The sequence below is a fragment of the Mustela nigripes genome, chromosome 7, assembly GCF_022355385.1.
Source record: "Mustela nigripes isolate SB6536 chromosome 7, MUSNIG.SB6536, whole genome shotgun sequence".
Classification (NCBI taxonomy): Eukaryota; Metazoa; Chordata; class Mammalia; order Carnivora; family Mustelidae; genus Mustela; species Mustela nigripes.
This window is the reverse complement of record NC_081563.1, coordinates 118,679,431-118,696,793: the sequence shown is the minus strand read 5'-3', so window position 1 is coordinate 118,696,793 and position 17,363 is coordinate 118,679,431. Positions and strand designations below refer to the sequence as shown.

Sequence of the window (17,363 nt, the reverse complement as noted above, 5' to 3'; positions counted from 1 at the left end):
CAGATAGGCAGAAAGGAAGGCAGAGAGAGAGGGAGAAGCAGACTCCCTGCCAAGCAGAGAGTCCGATGTGGGGCTCGATTCCAGGACCCTGAGATCATGACCTGAGCCGAAGGCAGAGGCTTAACCCACTGAGCCATCCAGGTGCCCTGGATTTCATTCCTTTATATGTGGTGGGTGAGACCTCATAGCGCCCTGCCCCCGCTTCCTGTCACCCCATTTCCTCCCTCCAGGGAGTCTGCAATGCTTGACAATCACCTGAAGCGGCTCAGTTCTGTAGGGAGAGGAAGGGGTTCGCCCAGGATGAGAAACTCAAGTGTTGCAGGATTGCCGGAGTTCAGCTCCCAGGGGAGGCCTCCCTTCCCCCTCAGCTTGCAATAAGCCAGCCCGGATCTGCCAGCCTCACCGTCACCTCACCACTCACTCCATGCCCGGGTGTCCCTTTGAGCACCCCCTTCCCAGGCGCCATTTATGGGAGGGGCTGTTTGTGGAGGGAACCTGTTTTGTGGCTTCACCCCATTTCCAGCCTTCTCCTTGATTTTCAAAAGATCCCAGATCAGCCCTTCTCACATACTGGCTCTTCGCTCTTGGCCCCCAGCGGCTGAAATGTCAGCCTCTGTCTTCCTGCCTCATTTGCATTTCAAAAGGTCTCTTTAGGATTTGATTGGGCTCCAAGATACACTTCAGACCCCAGCTGGAGTTCAATTCCTGGGCTCTCTGGTTCTAGGCTGGGCACACTGTAGAATCAACCTGGGAAGCTGTTTGAAAATCCCAATGCCTGGGACCCACCCTGGACAATTACAGCAGCATCTCTGGCACCGGGAGCATCAGCATTTTTTGTTCAACTTCCCCCAGGTAATTGTGATGCGCACCCAGGTTGAGAGCTGCTGTGCTCCCTCCACTCAGAGCACATTTTCTCCTTCCAAGTCTTGGGGAACTATGTCGGGACCTCGGTCGAGAACTGGCCCCGGGTCAGCTATGGATTTACTGTGGGACCTTTCTCCCACCTTCAGCGAGCTGGGGGCTTGGATTAGATCCATGGTTCTTGATGAAGTTCTAGAATATAGGTGAGGTTCAGTGGGGTGAGGTCCGGAGCCGATGACCAAGAAAGAATTCTTGAGACATCTTTGGTGCAAAATGGTGGTTTATTAAAGCACGGGGACAGGACCCGTGGGCAGGAAGAGCTGCTGCCCCCTTTCTGCTGGTCACCCCCCACCTCAAGTGGTGAGCGATGGCAGGTTAAGTACCATGGAGTTGGGGGGAGGTTTCAATAGAATTTTCATACGCTAAAGAGGACCTACAAAAGATACCTGATACCAGAGGCCTTGCCATTGCCAAGGTCGTTTTGCCCTGTAGCAAGGTATTAACATTAAGATGGGTGGGAAATTCCTAAAGAATGTCACCTCTGTCCCACCCAGGAGTGTGGGGGTGGGGGAAGATTGGAGGGTGTCAGCTTTTGCTTTGTTCTCAGCCAGCCTTCTGTTCTCTCCTCAATTCTCACCTTCAGGGATGGGTGTGAGAGGTGGGGGGCTAGGGAAGCATGCATTCAAACACCTGGGAGCACTCAGAAAATACTTGAACTTGAAAAGTAAAGGCAACCCAAGCGAGGTTCTGTACATTTAGTATAAATCATCCTTCTCGCGGGAAGGAATGTTCAACACACTCTTCCATCTGAGTGACTTTTAAAAGTTATTTTTTTAAAAAATTTTAGGGAGCCTGCTTCTCCCTCTGACTCTGCCTTCCACTCTGTCTGCCTATGCTCGCTCTCGCTCGCTCTCTCTCTGACAAATAAATAAAATCTTTAAAAAAAAATTTTTTTTTAAAAGATTGTATTTATTTATTAGAGCAAAGAGAGGGGCAGAGGGAGAGGGAGAGAGAGAATTTCAAGCAGAATCCCCACTGAGCACTTTGTGGGGGACGAGTGGGGAGCTCGAACCCTTGACCTTGAGATCATGACCTGAGCTGTTATCAAGTCAGTCTCTTAACCGACTGAGCCACCCAGGAGCCCCCTGAGTGACTTTTTTAAACATCAAGAAACTTTAGGAGAAATTATTGTAACATTTCCTCAAGTTCCCCTCCATAGGGCTTGAGCCATTTTGCATTCTTCCCAGAGGAATACGACTTTTCCTGCTTCTCCATAGCTTCACCAATAGAATATATTGTCAGATGTTTGGATTTTTTTTTTTTTTTTTTTAAGATTTTATTTATGTGACAGACAGAGATCACAAGTAGGCAGAGAGAGAGGGGGAAGCAGGCGCCCTGCTGAGCAGAGAGTCCAACATGGGGCTCCATCCGATGATCCTGAGATCATGACCTGAGCCAGAGGCAGAGGCTTTAACCCACTGAGCCACCCAGGCACCCCTCTAGATGTAGTTTTAATTTGCATTTCTCCATCTTGAATAGGGTTGAACATCTTCCTCTGGTTACAAGCCGTTTTACCTTTCTTTTCCTGAGCAGTTTTTCTATCTCTAGCACATTTTAGTATATGTTTGTTGGCCTTTTTGTTTCATATCCTAAGCTCTATATGTACTTAGGATATTAACCCTTTGTCAGTGCAATAAACTGCAAATGTTCTTCCCAGTATCGTTTATACTTTTACTTTCTTAGGGTACTTTTTTCCATGTAGAATTTGCTTATCTAATTAAGAGTATTAATTTCTTAAAAAAATCAGTTTCTTTCCATATCAGTTCTGGATTTTTGAATTATGATTATTTTGGTGTTATTTTGCATGAAAACTTACAATTTAAGTTGTGAAAAATCAAGCCGTCCCTCCTGTGTAATTGTGATCTGTTTTACCCATTATGCATTTGTTTATTAGTATGCATTCCGAATTAAAGTTCACAAGGACAGGATTCCCCCTGAAATGGAGATTTGTGTGTTTATGGAAGAGTCCCCTTGGGAATAATGCCACCAAGGAGCCTCAGAGCATTCACACTAACGGCTTTGGCCCATCTGCTGGGGAGCTCTGGAGCTGGGATGGCTGTTAAGAGTTGTTCTGAGCTGAGGCAGGAGGCTCTGGACCAGTCATTGCATCTGGGCATATCATCTTGAACGAGGGGGCTGCCCTCAGCCAGCGGCATCACTTAGGTCTTAGTTGGGGGAACAAGTGCCCCAGTTCTGAGGAGGCGGGAATCTGAGTGGAGCCCATAGCATCCTCCCCAGGTATCCTGTCTGGCTTGTTCACTGCCGTGTCCTCTGTGCCTCGCTGTACCTGGCACATAATAGGTACTCAAGAAATCTTCGGTGAATGAATGAAAGACGTAGAAGAACAGAAACCCAGATTTCTGGGTCTTGGCCCAGGCGAACTGGATCATAATGTAGGTGTGGGTTTGGAGGGGAACCCTGGGCATGTGTGATCAGAGTCCTCTCCTTACATGCTTCTGGTGTTCTGGGTGTTCTTGAAGACCCCTGTAACTCAGTAGTTGGTGCTTGTCAAGCACTGATCGTGGCTGGGCTAGGCTGGGCAAGGAGGGGGGCCCACAGTGGAACCCAAGGCACCTTGACTACTTTCGATGCCCATCATCAACCTATGAGCTTTCAGTTTTCTGAGTTTTTTTTTGTATTTTGTTTTTAATTTCTAGCATTCCTTGAAGAAGAGAGGAACCCGCTCCCTGGGGAAGACAGACAAGAAGCCTTCGGTGCAGGTATTTCCTGGCAGACCCCATGGCCCCCACAGGCAATTTTGAATCTGAAGGGCCAAGGCCTAACTCCAAGTGGCCCGGGAAGCCCACTCTTCCCCAGCCTCAACCCCGCCCTTCTCCTTTTCACTTTCTTGGCTTCAGTGCTCATTTCACTTCCCAATATGATGCCCGGAGCCCATGGTTTTTGCACTGGCAGATGGATCAAGTGCTCCATACAGATGTGGTGCAGGTCAGGCATAGGGTACGGTTAGCTTCTTGTGATCCTGGATTGTCAGCGTGCCAGGCACTTTTCCTACAATATCTCTTTTAATCCTCCCCGTGGCTCCATGAGGAAGGGAGTGTTACTGCCCCATTTTACAGATGAGGAAACTATAGTAGTCATGGTAGCAGCAGTGGCAGCAACAGTTGTGTGGCAGGATGTTGTCTACTCCAGGAAGCCCTCCCAGATTCCCCAGGCTGTGCCACATCAAGGAGGTCTCCCTCCCTGTCTCCCCTGCTCCTCGAGAGTCAGGGCCTTGTCTGATTCCTTCCTGTGTCCCCCAGCACGTAGTTAGTGCTCCCTGAAGTGCGGTCGTGACACTCACCTTCCTGAGTCCTGTGTGTCCTTGTGTCCATCCGGCTGCAGGAGGACAGCGCGGACCTGAAGTGCCAGCTGCACTTTGCAAAGGAGGAGTCAGCCCTCATGTGTAAGAAGCTCAGCAAACTCGCCAAGGAGAATGACAGCATGAAGGAGGAGCTGCTCAAGTACCGCTCGCTCTTCGGGGACCTGGACGGCGCCCTGTCCGCCGAGGAGCTGGCGGACGCGCCCCACTCCCGGGAGACCGAGCTGAAGGTGCACCTGAAGCTGGTGGAGGAGGAAGCCAACCTGCTGAGCCGCCGCATCGTGGAGCTGGAGGTGGAAAACCGAGGCCTGCGGGCAGAGATGGACGACATGAAGGATCACGGGGGTGGCAGCGGCGAGGCCCGCCTGGCCCTCTCTGCGCTGGGCGGCGGCGAGTGCGGGGAGAGCCTGGCCGAGCTGCGGCGGCACCTGCAGTTCGTGGAGGAGGAGGCGGAGCTGCTGCGGCGCTCGTCGGCCGAGCTGGAGGACCAGAACAAGCTGCTGCTGACCGAGCTGGCCAAGTTCCGCGCGGAGCACGAGCTGGACGTGACACTGTCGGAGGACAGCTGCTCCGTGCTCAGCGAGCCCTCGCAGGAGGAGCTGGCGGCCGCCAAGCTGCAGATCGGCGAGCTCAGCGGCAAGGTCAAGAAGCTGCAGTACGAGAACCGGGTGCTGCTCTCCAACCTCCAGCGCTGTGACCTCGCCTCCTGCCAGAGCACGCGGCCCATGCTGGAGACGGATGCCGAGGCCGGGGACTCTGCCCAGTGTGTGCCCGCGGCTCTTGGTGACGCCCCCGGCCCCCATGCTGCCCGGCTCTGCAGGGCCCGGGAGACCGAGGCGCTGCCTGGGCTGAGGGAACAGGCCGCGCTGGTCAGCAAGGCCATCGACGTCCTGGTGGCCGACGCCAACGGCTTCTCGGCTGGCCTCCGGCTCTGTCTGGACAACGAGTGTGCTGACTTTCGGCTGCACGAGGCCCCCGACAACAGCGAGGGTCCCAGGGATGCCAAACTCATCCACGCCATCCTGGTGAGGCTGAGTCTGCTGCAGCAGGAGCTCAACGCCTTCACACGCAAGGCGGATGCTGCCCTGGGGGGCTCTTCCAAGGAGCAGCCAGAGCCCTTCTCATCGCTGCCTGCCTTGGGCTCCCAGGGGCCCTCCAAGGAGTTGCTTTTGGCCAAAGACCTTGGCTCTGACTTCCAGGTAAGATGTCCCAGTCACAGCCCCCGTTACTTCTTTTGTTAGAAATTTTTTGCCAAATCCTATGCAGGACAGAGGGGCACATGGCACTCGAGTGTGCGGCTTACTGGATTTTCCTGAGGGGAGCACACCAGTGTCCTCATCACCCAGAACACGACCTTGTCATCATCACAGCATGATGCCCTTTGAAGTCTTTCTGTACGTGTCCTCTCGTGGGCTTGTTTCTCACCCAGATTGTTTTATGTGGTACCTGCTGTCACCACACAACTGATTTTTCTTGTATAATGTGTCTAGTGGTTCGTGCGCTTACACTGCCGTATTTATTGGTCATGTACTTTTTTGTGCTTGGAGCTGGAGCAAAACCAGACCTGATTCCTGTCCTCTGGTCCCTGTCATCTAGTGGGGAAGAAAGATGTACATCAAGATGTCAGGCCACTGGAATGTGAAATGACAAACAGATAGGAGGGCTCTCAGGGAAGGACACTTGGTTCTGTGAACAAGGAACGTGACCTCATCTTCAGGTCAGGGAAGGCCTCTGATGTGAGCTGAGATCATAAGGGTTGATTAGCAGGGAAGAGACTTGTAAACAGAGAGAGCAGCCCGTGAGAAGGCATCATGGCCGAAAGGAGCATGGTGTGCCTGTGGGCAAAGGGAAGGAGGGTGGCTGGCTGGGGTATGGGAGCATTTCATCCTGAGAGCAGTGGGAGGGGTCTAAGCACATCCATACAAATTTTAGCTTTTTTTCTGACAACAACACGGTGCAGTTGTGCCATAATTTCTTTAATCTGTGCCCTGCTGATCTGGCTTGACCTTACTTTTTTAAGCAAGCAGGAACCCCCCCCCCCCCCCCCCCCCCGCCAATGTTAGGTCTCCCCCTTGGTTCTTCTGGAGGTAGGAATGAGCTGAGGCTACCCATGTGGCAGGATTGTTGAGGCTGGCTCAGAAGGTTTGTGCATAAGACATTCTCAGGACCAGGATTCTCACCTACCACTTGGCTACTTATTTATCCTTTCAACAGAGACTCGCTCGCTGAGTAGTTGTAGGCCCGAATCTCGGCTGCAGAGCTGAACCCTCTGAGGCCCCAGCCTTCAAGTGGGTGGTCAGAGCCTTTTCTAGAGCCCAGGGCCTGGGGTGGGGGCTGCGTCTCGCACCCCCTGGGCCCCTCCCCATTGTTACCTTTGGTCTCTTCCGCCTGTGCCTCTGGGTGCAGCCACCTGACTTCAGGGATCTGCCAGAATGGGAGCCCAGGATACGAGAGCCCTTCCGCAGTGGTGACTTGGACTCCAAGCCTGACCCCAGCCGGAACTTCAGGCCTTACCGAGCTGAAGACAATGATTCCTACGCCTCTGAGGTGGGCCTAGGCCTGATGGAGTGAGGGGAGGGCTGGAGGAGAGTGGCTGGGGCCTCCCAGAAGTGGGGAGATCTGTGGAGAAGCTTAGCTGGTGATGACGTGGGTTTTGAGTGTTCTGTGTGGTTCCACGCTTCCAGGCAGCAAGCTGAAAGGGAGACAAGGAGGTCTGGGTCTTGGCCTGATAAAAGGAAGCTTATAAACTCATTTGAAAGAAGGGATTTTGTTTTGCTGTACTAAATTTCACAGGGAATTTGATGGTTTATGTCATTTAACGAAACCACTCATTTCTTTAGCGAGAGGGCAGCAATCTTTATAGTCAGGCTGACTGCTTTCGTTCAAATTGCACAACTACTATATACTGGCTGTGAGATTGTAGACCAGTCCCTTGACCTCTCTGATCTCTGTTTTCTCACCTTTACAATAAAGGTGATCCCTCAGAGGGCTGTTGAAGGGATTAAATGCCTGAAAAGCCTTATTACAGCCTGATCCTGTTGGGTGAGGAAGAGGAGGATGACACATCTCAGGGCCTCAGGGGACCCACCAGTGTGGCTTTGTGGCCTTTGGCCTGTTCCCATTCTCTGGCTGCATCTTTCCGGCTTGTAACATGGGAGGATTCAAGTGGGTGGAGATTGTTGAATTTCTAGGATTCCCTCATCCTGAGCCTCCCTCCCCAGCCTTCTGAGTCTTCACCACCACTTCATAATGAACCTGGAGTAGGAAAAGGCTCCTGTGGTTGGGATGGAGTCTCCCTGAGACTCCTGAGCCATGGAGAACCTTGTGTGTGTCCCACGTTAAGAACCCTTTTCTTCTGAACATCCATGGAAGGCAATTTTGTGGTCCCAGGAAGGCCAATCTGCAAGTGCCCAGGGGGAGAAATTCCCCTGGAAGCTGATGAATCAAACTAAGTGGTCTGAGCTTCCTAGCAGCCATGGCAAAAAGGGAAAAAACAAAACATTACATGAGATACTTAGTTCTCATTTTCTGAGAAAAGGAGATAGGCCAGCTCACCTGCATGCATTTGGTTATTGTTTCAGTCAGTCACTCTTGACTGAGCAGTTACAACTTTCCAGGCTCTGTGTTAGGCACCGAGTCTAAGAAGAACTCCACAAGAATCTTTCATATAAAATAGGCATACAAGATACACCTTAAGTCAGGGTGCCTTCCATAACCAAGTTTCCATGTTATTGGCTAGATAAAAAAAAAATTTTTTTCCACAGAGGGACATCTTGCTATGTCTGGGAAGGTTTGATGTAGGAGTAGCAGATGATATTTCCTTTTTTTTTTTTTTTCCCTGCTTAACAGGATAGCATAAGAATTTCCCTCTGTTACTAGAAATACTTTAAAAATTTTTAAATTGAAGCATAACACACATAGAAAAGCACTAGTAAGTGGACAGTTAGAATGACTTTCACGAACTGAACACTCCTTTGAAATCAGCGAGCACATTAAGAAGCAAGAGCCTGACCTATCCTTAAGCCTCCCTTCGGGTCCCCATCCAGTCCTCATCCTGACTTCTCTAATAGAATAGATTAGTTCTGCCTGTTTAGCTACAATACTTATAAACACAATTTCCCCTCAAAACCTAGAGCTTTGTCTTTTTCTTAAGATTTTATTATATGGACATTATAAGCAACAAAAAACTAGAGCGAAATCCCAAAGCAGCATTGCATGAAGATATATAAAAGGAAGTCAAGATCACAAGATTGTCAGTTAACCACTGTTCACATTTAAGTGTGTGTCCCCGTGTCCTTTCTGTTTTTCTATTGGGGGTATATATCCTTTTAAATTTTTTATTAAAGTATAATATAATGATATATATGCAATTAAGGACACTATCCTTAAGTGTACGTTGAATGGACTTTTACGTATGCATAGACATGTTAGCCACACCTATTAATCCCCTAATTTATCCAAATTGTTTCTAAATGTTTGTAGTTATAAAACAATGAGACAATGAACATCTTTGCGAAGCCAACTTAGCTTTCTCAATATGTTATTTTCTTCCAATGCATTTCAAAGAGGGAAATTATCAAGGCTAAATTATAATAATAGCTAAATTTGAAGTGCACTGTTTTGCTTAATTGTCTGACAACCCTTTGAAGTAGGGCCAGCCACTGTGCCTGATTTGTACTCCAGGGACAGCTTGGACCCCACTTAACTCTCGTCCTCTGACCACAGCTCTACCCCCCACCCCACTCTCTCCCTGTGTCTGTGTCCCTCATCTCTATCCCAGATCAAGGAGCTGCAGCTGGTGCTGGCTGAGGCCCATGACAGCCTCCGGGGCCTGCAGGAGCAGCTGTCCCAGGAGCGGCAGCTTCGGAAGGAGGAAGCCGACAACTTCAACCAGAAAATGGTCCAGGTGGGTGGTGCCCAGTGCCCGCCCCCCATACTGACTCCAGCATCTCTTCCCTGAACAGAAGGCAGAAACCTTAGGGCTCCACGGGTCTTCAGAAGGCAAGAGTATTGGGAAACTTGAGTCTCCTCACCCTAGCTGTACTTGATCGTGCATCAGCTCTACTGGGCTGGAATCCTGGGCTTGTCATTGATGGCCTGTGTGACCTCAGGCCAATCCTGTCTTCTCTCTAGGCCTCAGTTTCCCACCTATGACATACGGCTCCCATCAGAGCTGAAAGCCTGTATCAGAAAGCCCAGAGGTCTGGCTGCTGATCCAGGCTGGTAGTCCTGCTAATACAAAGCATGTATTAAGCCCTTACTGTATGTCAGGGCTGTGCAGTGCTCTTTTCACACATTATGTCCTTTAGTCCTCAGGAGTTCCCCTGTGAGGTGTCCCCATTTTATAGATGGGGACACTGATGCCCAGGGAGCTGAAGTGCTTGGCCCAGGTTGCATATCCAGGGTGAGACTCTAATCCTGATCTCCGCTCTCTCAATCATGACCTTGCATTCCTTCCTCAGGATTTGCAGCTTCTCTCTCCCGGCATGCCCTTCGTGCTCGACATAGGTCATGCCTTCCTGCCCTCCTTGCTCACCCACCCGGGTTCCTCATCAGATGTGAGAGTTCCCGTGAAACTTTGGCAGCCAGCATGTGCTCATTATGTGATGTCACGATTTTTACAGTGAGGCAGAGCCGGGTTCAGATCCCACTTCCCAGTGATCCGTAACTGATCGCTGTTGCTTTTGTGAGTTTCTCTTCCCTGGAGTTTATCCCAGTAGAATGAGCTGACGCTGGTAGAGCCTCTGGCAGGGATCACCAACAGGCACCTCCCAAACTTTCCTCTCTGTCTTTATCTGAGGCCCGGAATGGGAAAGGGGGAGTGCTGGGAAGACCGCTGAGGGTGCTCACGCTCCTGTCCCCCTCCCAGCTGAAGGAGGACCAGCAGAGGGCGCTCCTGAGGCGGGAGTTTGAGCTGCAGAGTCTGAGCCTCCAGCGGAGGCTGGAGCAGAAATTCTGGAGCCAGGAGAAGAACATGCTGGTGCAGGAGTCCCAGCAGTTCAAGCACAACTTCCTGCTGCTCTTCATGAAGCTCAGGTGGTTCCTCAAGCGTTGGCGGCAGGGCAAAATTTTGCCCAACGAGGGGGATGACTTCCTTGAGGTATGGTTCCCCTGGGGCTGGGACTAGGGCAGGGCTAGGGTGGGGAAGATGGGAGTAGACACCCAGGTGGCATTGACAGTCCTGAGGCTCATCCCCAAGCCGTCAGCTTTCAGGCTTCCATCCCTGCATTCATTCACTCGTTCAGCTTTTTGAGAACTAACTCTTTACCAGACACTGTGGCTAGAGATACTGTGATGGAGACAGACGTGGTCCCTCCCCAAAGAGAGCTGATCGGTCTTTAACACCTCACTAAAACTTCATTTCCCTTTGCAATGAACCTCAGAGTCCTCAGCAGGCAACAGTAACTGGGTAAATTCAATAATCTAGTTTTGTTACTATGCCATTATGGGTCCATATAGTACATATTATTTTTTACTACTTTAAGGGATACGTTGTATAGAGTAAAGTGCACACATCTTAAGTGTACAGCTGATGAAGTTTTGTCATGTACATCTGTACATGATGCGTAACGACTAAGCCACCCAGGCCACCTGATAAAATCTTTAAAAAAAAAAGAGAGAGATATAAACATAATCAGGGCACCTGGGTGGCTCAGTGGGTTAAGTGTCTGCCTTCAACTCAGGTCATGATCTCGGGGTCCTGGGATTGAGCCCCATGTCAGGCTCCCTGCTCTGTGAGAAGTGAGCTTGTCCCTCTCCCTCTGCCCCTCCCCGCCCCACTCATGCTTGCTCCCTTTGTCTTAAATAAATAAATAAAATCTTTGAAAAAAGATGTAAGCATAACCACATACATTGGTAAAAAAGATACATGCACGTGTATAAATATGATATAAACACATACATGTAACTATAAACGATGTACATTCATACTCACAAATATCTGTCCACACTTGCAGAATTTTACATGTGAAATGATAACTATATGTGTGAATGATTAAAAAAAAATGCTCAGGCATGGAGTATGGTATTCTAGGTACTGTTTTAAGTACTTTAGGTGAATGATTGCATTTCATCTTTACAGATATGCTAAGATATGTAGATAATTATTGTTCCCATTCTGCTGCAGATAAAGATCTTTGATTCCTTGCCTCAGTTCTGAAATCCAGAAGTTCTGAGAGAGCTGTGTTTGGTTGTATCTAAACTCAATTGGAAAAGATTGGCCTGATGTTCATTTGGCAGTAAAACCTTTATTTATCCCATTTCCTGTTAATATTCATGTGTTTGTAGGGAAACATGAGTGTGCTTGAGCCTAGAGTGTTACACCAGGCCCTGCTGGGGCAGTGATACCCTCTATAGTGTGGGAACCACATTGTCTTTCTAAATCCCCATGCATTTGGAATTCTCAGCACACCTGGCCCCGAGGATTTTGGAGAAAGAATCAAGCCCCTGTGTCTACAGACAACCATAGTCTGTATGTTTAGATACTCAGGACCAGGGACAGAATTGGGGTGTTTATTCAGGCAGGCCCTGCCCTTCTCCCCCACCATCCTCGGAGTACTTCCCAGTCTCAGTGTCTGCGCTGATATTAGAAACCCTTCTTCATTTGGTTTCTAGGACATCAAACTCTCTTGGGTTTCCTTCCACCTCACTGGTGCTCTTTCTTGATCTCCTTGGCTGGATCCTCCTTTTCTCCTTGCCCTCTCTTAACGTCAGAGTCCCCAAGGCTCAGCCCTTGGGCCACGTCTCTCCCTTACCGCCACCTGCCCCCTTGGGGAGCTTGTCCAGGTACATGGCTTAAATGGCCTTCCTTGCATGTTGTGACTCTATCCAGAATCTATCTAGAGTCTGACCCAGCTGCTCTGCCCTCCCTCCCGGCTGAGCCACCGTCACTTCTTGCCTGGATTTTCACTGTAGCCTCTTACGTGGTCTCCCCGCTCTGCACCCTTCTGCCAAGCACCTTGCATTCAGAAGGGTACGAGGAGCTACCCCAGGCGGCATGTACTGCATGTGGATGGCATACCCTGGAGTTTTGTGTTGGGGGTTCTGTTGCTGACCATTAAGCTCGGCAGCTGTGGCAATACTGAGAAACCACAAATAAGGTGGGCATCCCTCCTCAGCTCACAGTCCTCTGGCTCCCATTTTACCCAGAGCCGAAGCTGAAGTTCCTAGAAGTCCCAGGTGTGGGCGACCAGCCTTGTTCCCCATACCTGTCTCACTTTCTCCGTGGCTCTCCTGCTTCCCTCACGAAGACATGTTCCCACCTCAGGACCTTTGCATCTGCTGTGCCCTTTCCCTGGAATTCTCAACCTGCAGGTGTTCACATGGCTCATTCTCTCTTAGCTCTTTCAGGACTTTGCCCGAATACTAGTGTCTCTCTGAGGCCCTCCTTGACCACCCACATGCAGCACCCCCCACCCCCAGCTCCTTGGCTTGCTCTTGTGCCCCGTGGAGCTTCGCTGTGTGACATTCCAGACAGTAAATCCCATTTCATACATTGCACTTATATGTTAGCTTCCTTGCTACTGGAATGGAAGCTAAAGGGGATAATGGTTTTTGTCCATCTTGCTCACTGGTGTATCCCCAGCTCTGAACACAGGGTCTGGTGCACGGTAGGTTTTCAATAACTCTTTGTTGAGCAAATGATGAATGAGGTGCCCCAGTCAGAAGTTAGCTTCCTTCTGCTTCATTCCCACCCTGAACTAGTACCCTGTCTTCCTTGGCTGGCTCTGGACTTCTCTGCAGAATCCATCAGCAGCAAACCCCCTCCCAGGAAGGTTCCTTTCGTCCACTCAAACCTTTGGTTGCCATTTCTTTAATTATGGGGGTGCCCATGGCCCTTTTAGTCCACCCGAAGGGCCTACCTGTTGACCCAGCCTGGCAACATGGTTATTTCTGAGGATGCCTCATGGCTCTTGGGGCAGTAGAGTTGGTATGGGAGGACAGAGGGGCCTGCCTTTCCAGCTGTGCTCCTAGGCCTTGAAGGTGCCCAGGAGCCAAAGTGAAAATCTGGGGAAATCAGTGTCCAACTAGAGTGCCTTTGGTCCACCCTGGACCATAAACCCCATTCTTTCTTCCTGCCTGGCTGTGTTGTACCCTTTCCATCTGGGCCACTAGCCTGAATCCCCTCTCCTGATGGTCAGACTCTCAGGCACGACACCCTTTCAGCCCCTGTTGAATGTGGCTTTTTAAAAACAGGTAAATAGCATGAAGGAGCTGTACCTGCTCATGGAAGAAGAGGAATTAAACGCCCAGCATTCTGATAACAAGACCTGCGCAGGGGATAGCTGGACCCAAAACACGGTGCGTTCCCAGCCCAGTCCCAGTCCTGTCCTGCCCATGCTTCCTTTGTCTGTTTAACGATCGCTTCCTGCCTCCTTCCCTGACCTGTCTTGCATGGGGCACTGGAGCTGCGGAGGGCCATCACCTGGTTACTGGCCCCAGATACTTAGTGCTGTGGGGTTCAGAAGTCATCCAGGGCAGTGGACTGGGCAGTCACATGCAGGAGAGCTGTTAATTCTCTCCAGAGTGTAGGGGACAGTGTCACAGAGAAAGGGTAATAAGTGGTGGGTTTCGAAGGAGGAGCTTGCATACTAGAGAGTGGGGAAAAGGCCCTTTTGGACCTAGAGAGCTCTGAGTACTGAGGTGTGGCAGTGTATTCTGGGATTGGCTGTGGCTTGGGATGCCTAGAGTAGGGGTAGGGACATCCAGTTGGGGTCATGTGAAGAGAGGCCTTGTGGTCTGGAGTCAGGAACCCTCAAATCAAGCCATGGGGCAGAGAGAGTGATAGAGTCGGGCCGCCAGGGTCATACACAGTGAACTTGGGTAGGTGGGAGACAGGTCATGGGCCCAGGAGAGAGGATGGGGACTGAGTCAGGCAGTCAGGGAGCTGCATAGTTGGGATTCCCCATGTGGCCCACGGTGGGTCAGAGGCACATCTTGGGCAAGGATAAAGACCTGGGGCCTAGAGTCTGTAGAAGCTTGAAGAAGCCGGAGTCCATCACACATTTAGGCTGAATAATAATTGCTGTGACCTCAGAGTTTCTTTGTTCATGTGAGGCTGGGGCACATATCAACCTAGGAGGTGCCCAGGCCTGGGCTCGGCTGGGTGAGATGGCCTGGGGAGGCCCTGGGGTTTGCTTGAGACTGGGCAGAGTCCCAGGCTGAACTCTGAGTGAATGTTCCCAGCCCAGGCTCCACTTCCCACCCCTCTGAAGCTCCTGACCCAGGCCTTACCCCTTTCTGCAGCCCAATGAGTATATCAAGACACTGGCCGACATGAAGGTGACGCTGAAGGAGCTGTGCTGGCTGCTGCGGGATGAACGCCGTGGTCTGACTGAGCTCCAGCAGCAGTTTGCCAAGGCCAAGGCCACCTGGGAGACAGAGCGGGCAGAGTTGAAGAGCCATACTGCTCAGGTGAGTCCCCTACCTGTCAGAGACATGACCCTCTTTGCTCCTCCCTCTTCTAAGCCCCCATAGCTGTCAGACCTGGGAACACGATGCTCAAGCTGTGCTCCTAAGAAGCATAGGAACCCCTTCACTTCCTCTTGAGACCCAGAGAGGGCAAGAGACTTAACCTTGAAGCACACAGCAATGGTCCCAGAAACCCTGGGGACTGAGAGTCAGGGGTCCAAGGAAGGAATGTAAGGGACTGACAAATGGGCACGGGACATCATTGGCTCATCTGCTGTACCATGGGTTCCCAGGTGAGGCCAGGTGCTTTAATACCTGTCTGTATCTGGTGATGTCCTCACAGCCCAGTGTGACCACGGGAACCTTAACAAGGAGCCCTGGAGGTGTGTGGTCTCTGCTGTGTGCGCAGAGGCAAGTTGCTGCCCTCCTCTGGTCTAAAAAGTGAGAGGGTGGGTTTCCTCCCATTCAGAGAGGATGCCCTGACCATCACCAGCAACCCCCCTGCCTCAGCTCTTCAGGTCCCAGCTTCCCCCAAGCCTGTAACAAAACCAGCATGGAAGGGTTAAGTTTCTTTCCCAAGGTCACCCAGCCAGTAAGTAGCAGACCTGACTTTTGCTCCCCAAACCTCTGCCCCTGCTGGCTTCTCATTACCATGATCCCAGCCTTCTTCCCAGTGCTTACAACCTTCTGGCTTCCCCATGTCACCCTCTTCCTCTGAATGTTCCTGCTGCTCCCCAAACCCCGTCATTCCAGGTGCCCCCCCCCCCGCCCACTGGGAAGCTGACTGGCCCCTGTGGGGGTTCATGGACCACAGCCTGCGGGATCTGGGGTACACGGATGCTTGAGGCTGCATGTTTACCTCCTCCCACCAGGCCGTCACACTGGACTGATTCCTGCACACATTCATTGTGTGACTGTGGGTGCATGCCCCCCCCCCCCCAACTGTAAACCCAAACCACTTGTGAGAGTTGATGAAATACGAGAAGCAATAACTAGGAAAGCCTTCCATTTTGTAGCTCTGTGACCTGGGACAAATAACTTAACCTCTTCGAGCCCCTTTCTCCTCGGCAAGGTGTCGTAAAAGGTAGTTGTCTTGCTGAGATTTCACGAGGATGCTTGAGAAGCTCTTAGTGTGTGGAAAGAGCTCCTTGTGAGCCCTGATTGTGAGGAGGGCTTAGTTTTGCTTGGGGTAGTCCTAACCAGTGAGGGGCCTTCTGAGCAAGAGCGTGCCCCCCCCCCCGCCACCGCCCCCTGCTGGTGCCTGAGAGGGAAGGAAGGTGGCCGGATCTGGGGCAGAGGGGAAGGGTCTCCTGGTCCCAGCCACCCAGTTTGCTTTTCCTTCTGCTGCAGATGGAGCTGAAGGCTGGCAAGGGGGCTGGGGAGCGGCCGGGGCCGGACTGGAAGGCCGCCCTCCAGAGGGAGCGTGAGGAGCAGCAGCACCTGCTGGCCGAGTCCTACAGCGCCGTCATGGAGCTCACACGGCAGCTGCAGATCAGCGAGCGCAACTGGAGCCAGGAGAAGCTGCAGCTGGTGGAGCGGCTGCAGGGTGAGAAGCAGCAGGTGGAGCAGCAGGTCAAGGAGCTGCAGAACCGCCTGAGCCAGGTGAGGCCTGCTGCAGCCGCCATGGGGCTCCCTATGGGGGAGAGGTCTGGGGCTGGGCTCTCCTTCAGTTACAGCTGGATCCAGGCGCTCAGAGAATGCATGAGGTGCTAAGTCCATCTCTCTGTCAGTCTCTCAGGCTTGCTTTCCTCTCTGCTTTATTCATAAGCAAGCTGTCCTCAGATAGAGTTGCTGTTTTGTGCTTGAATCTTGCTGGCTTACCAAAGGCAACAGAAAGAGTTTCCCTTTTCCACAAGGCTGATTGGCCAGTTGTAAGTCATGTGTCTACCCCTAGAGCCTACCAAACCCTGAAAATTTGGGAAAATTAGAGTCCTCTGGCTAAAAGAGGGCACATGGGAAAAAAACCATCGTGGACTGTTACACCCTACCACAGTTCGCATCGTGTACCCAGCAGCCGCTTACCAAGCTGCTTTGTGCACTCTTTATTTTATTTTAATTAACATATAATGTATTATTTGCCCTAGGAGTACATGTTTGTGTATCATCAGTCTTACACATTTCACAGCACTCACCATAGCACATACCCTCCCCAATGTCCATAACCCAGCCACCCTCTCCCTCACCCTCTTCAAGAACCCTCAGTTTGTTTCGTGAGATTAAGAGTCTCTTATGCTTGGTCTCCCTCTCGATTCCATCTTGTTTCATTTTTTCCCTCCCTACCCCCCACGATCCCCCCGCCCTGCCTCTCAAATTCCTGTCAGAGAGATCATATGAGAATTGCCTTTCTCTGATTGACTTATTTCGCTTAGCATAATACCCTCTAGTTTCAGCCACGTCATTGCAAATGGCAAGATTTTGTGCTTTTTGATGGCTGCATAGTATTCCTGTGTGTGTGTGTGTGTGTAGACCACATCTTTTTTATCTGTTCATCTGTTGATGGACATTTAGGTTCTTTCCATAGTTTGGCTCTTGCACCACTCTTTATGTTGACTCTTTTCCTTGGTTTTACTTTTTCTTTTAATTACATAAATCAGGACTTTATCTTTATATAAGACCCAGATAGTGCAAAAGCATACTCCAGCCCATTCCTTCCCTTTCTTGCCACTTAAATTTATATTCACAGAGATCGTTTTGATGTTTTATCGATAACGTA

At 50.8% G+C, this 17,363-nt stretch overlaps 1 protein-coding gene across 3 annotated transcripts in view; it reads left to right on the top strand.

Annotated features, from left to right (window-relative positions):
• The window catches only part of MTCL2 (microtubule crosslinking factor 2), a 67,758-nt gene that overhangs the window by 34,088 nt on the left and 16,307 nt on the right, over positions 1-17,363 (top strand). For 2 of the 3 annotated variants that reach the window (XM_059406963.1, XM_059406962.1), the window contains exons 4-11: positions 3,579-3,641; positions 4,264-5,439; positions 6,647-6,787; positions 9,021-9,146; positions 10,110-10,340; positions 13,436-13,540; positions 14,486-14,653; positions 16,001-16,252. In XM_059406963.1, the coding sequence (XP_059262946.1) occupies positions 3,579-3,641; positions 4,264-5,439; positions 6,647-6,787; positions 9,021-9,146; positions 10,110-10,340; positions 13,436-13,540; positions 14,486-14,653; positions 16,001-16,252 (2,262 nt within the window). The remainder of the gene's footprint in view (positions 1-3,578; positions 3,642-4,263; positions 5,440-6,646; positions 6,788-9,020; positions 9,147-10,109; positions 10,341-13,435; positions 13,541-14,485; positions 14,654-16,000; positions 16,253-17,363) is intronic. The other variant, XM_059406964.1, reaches the window with a different exon arrangement.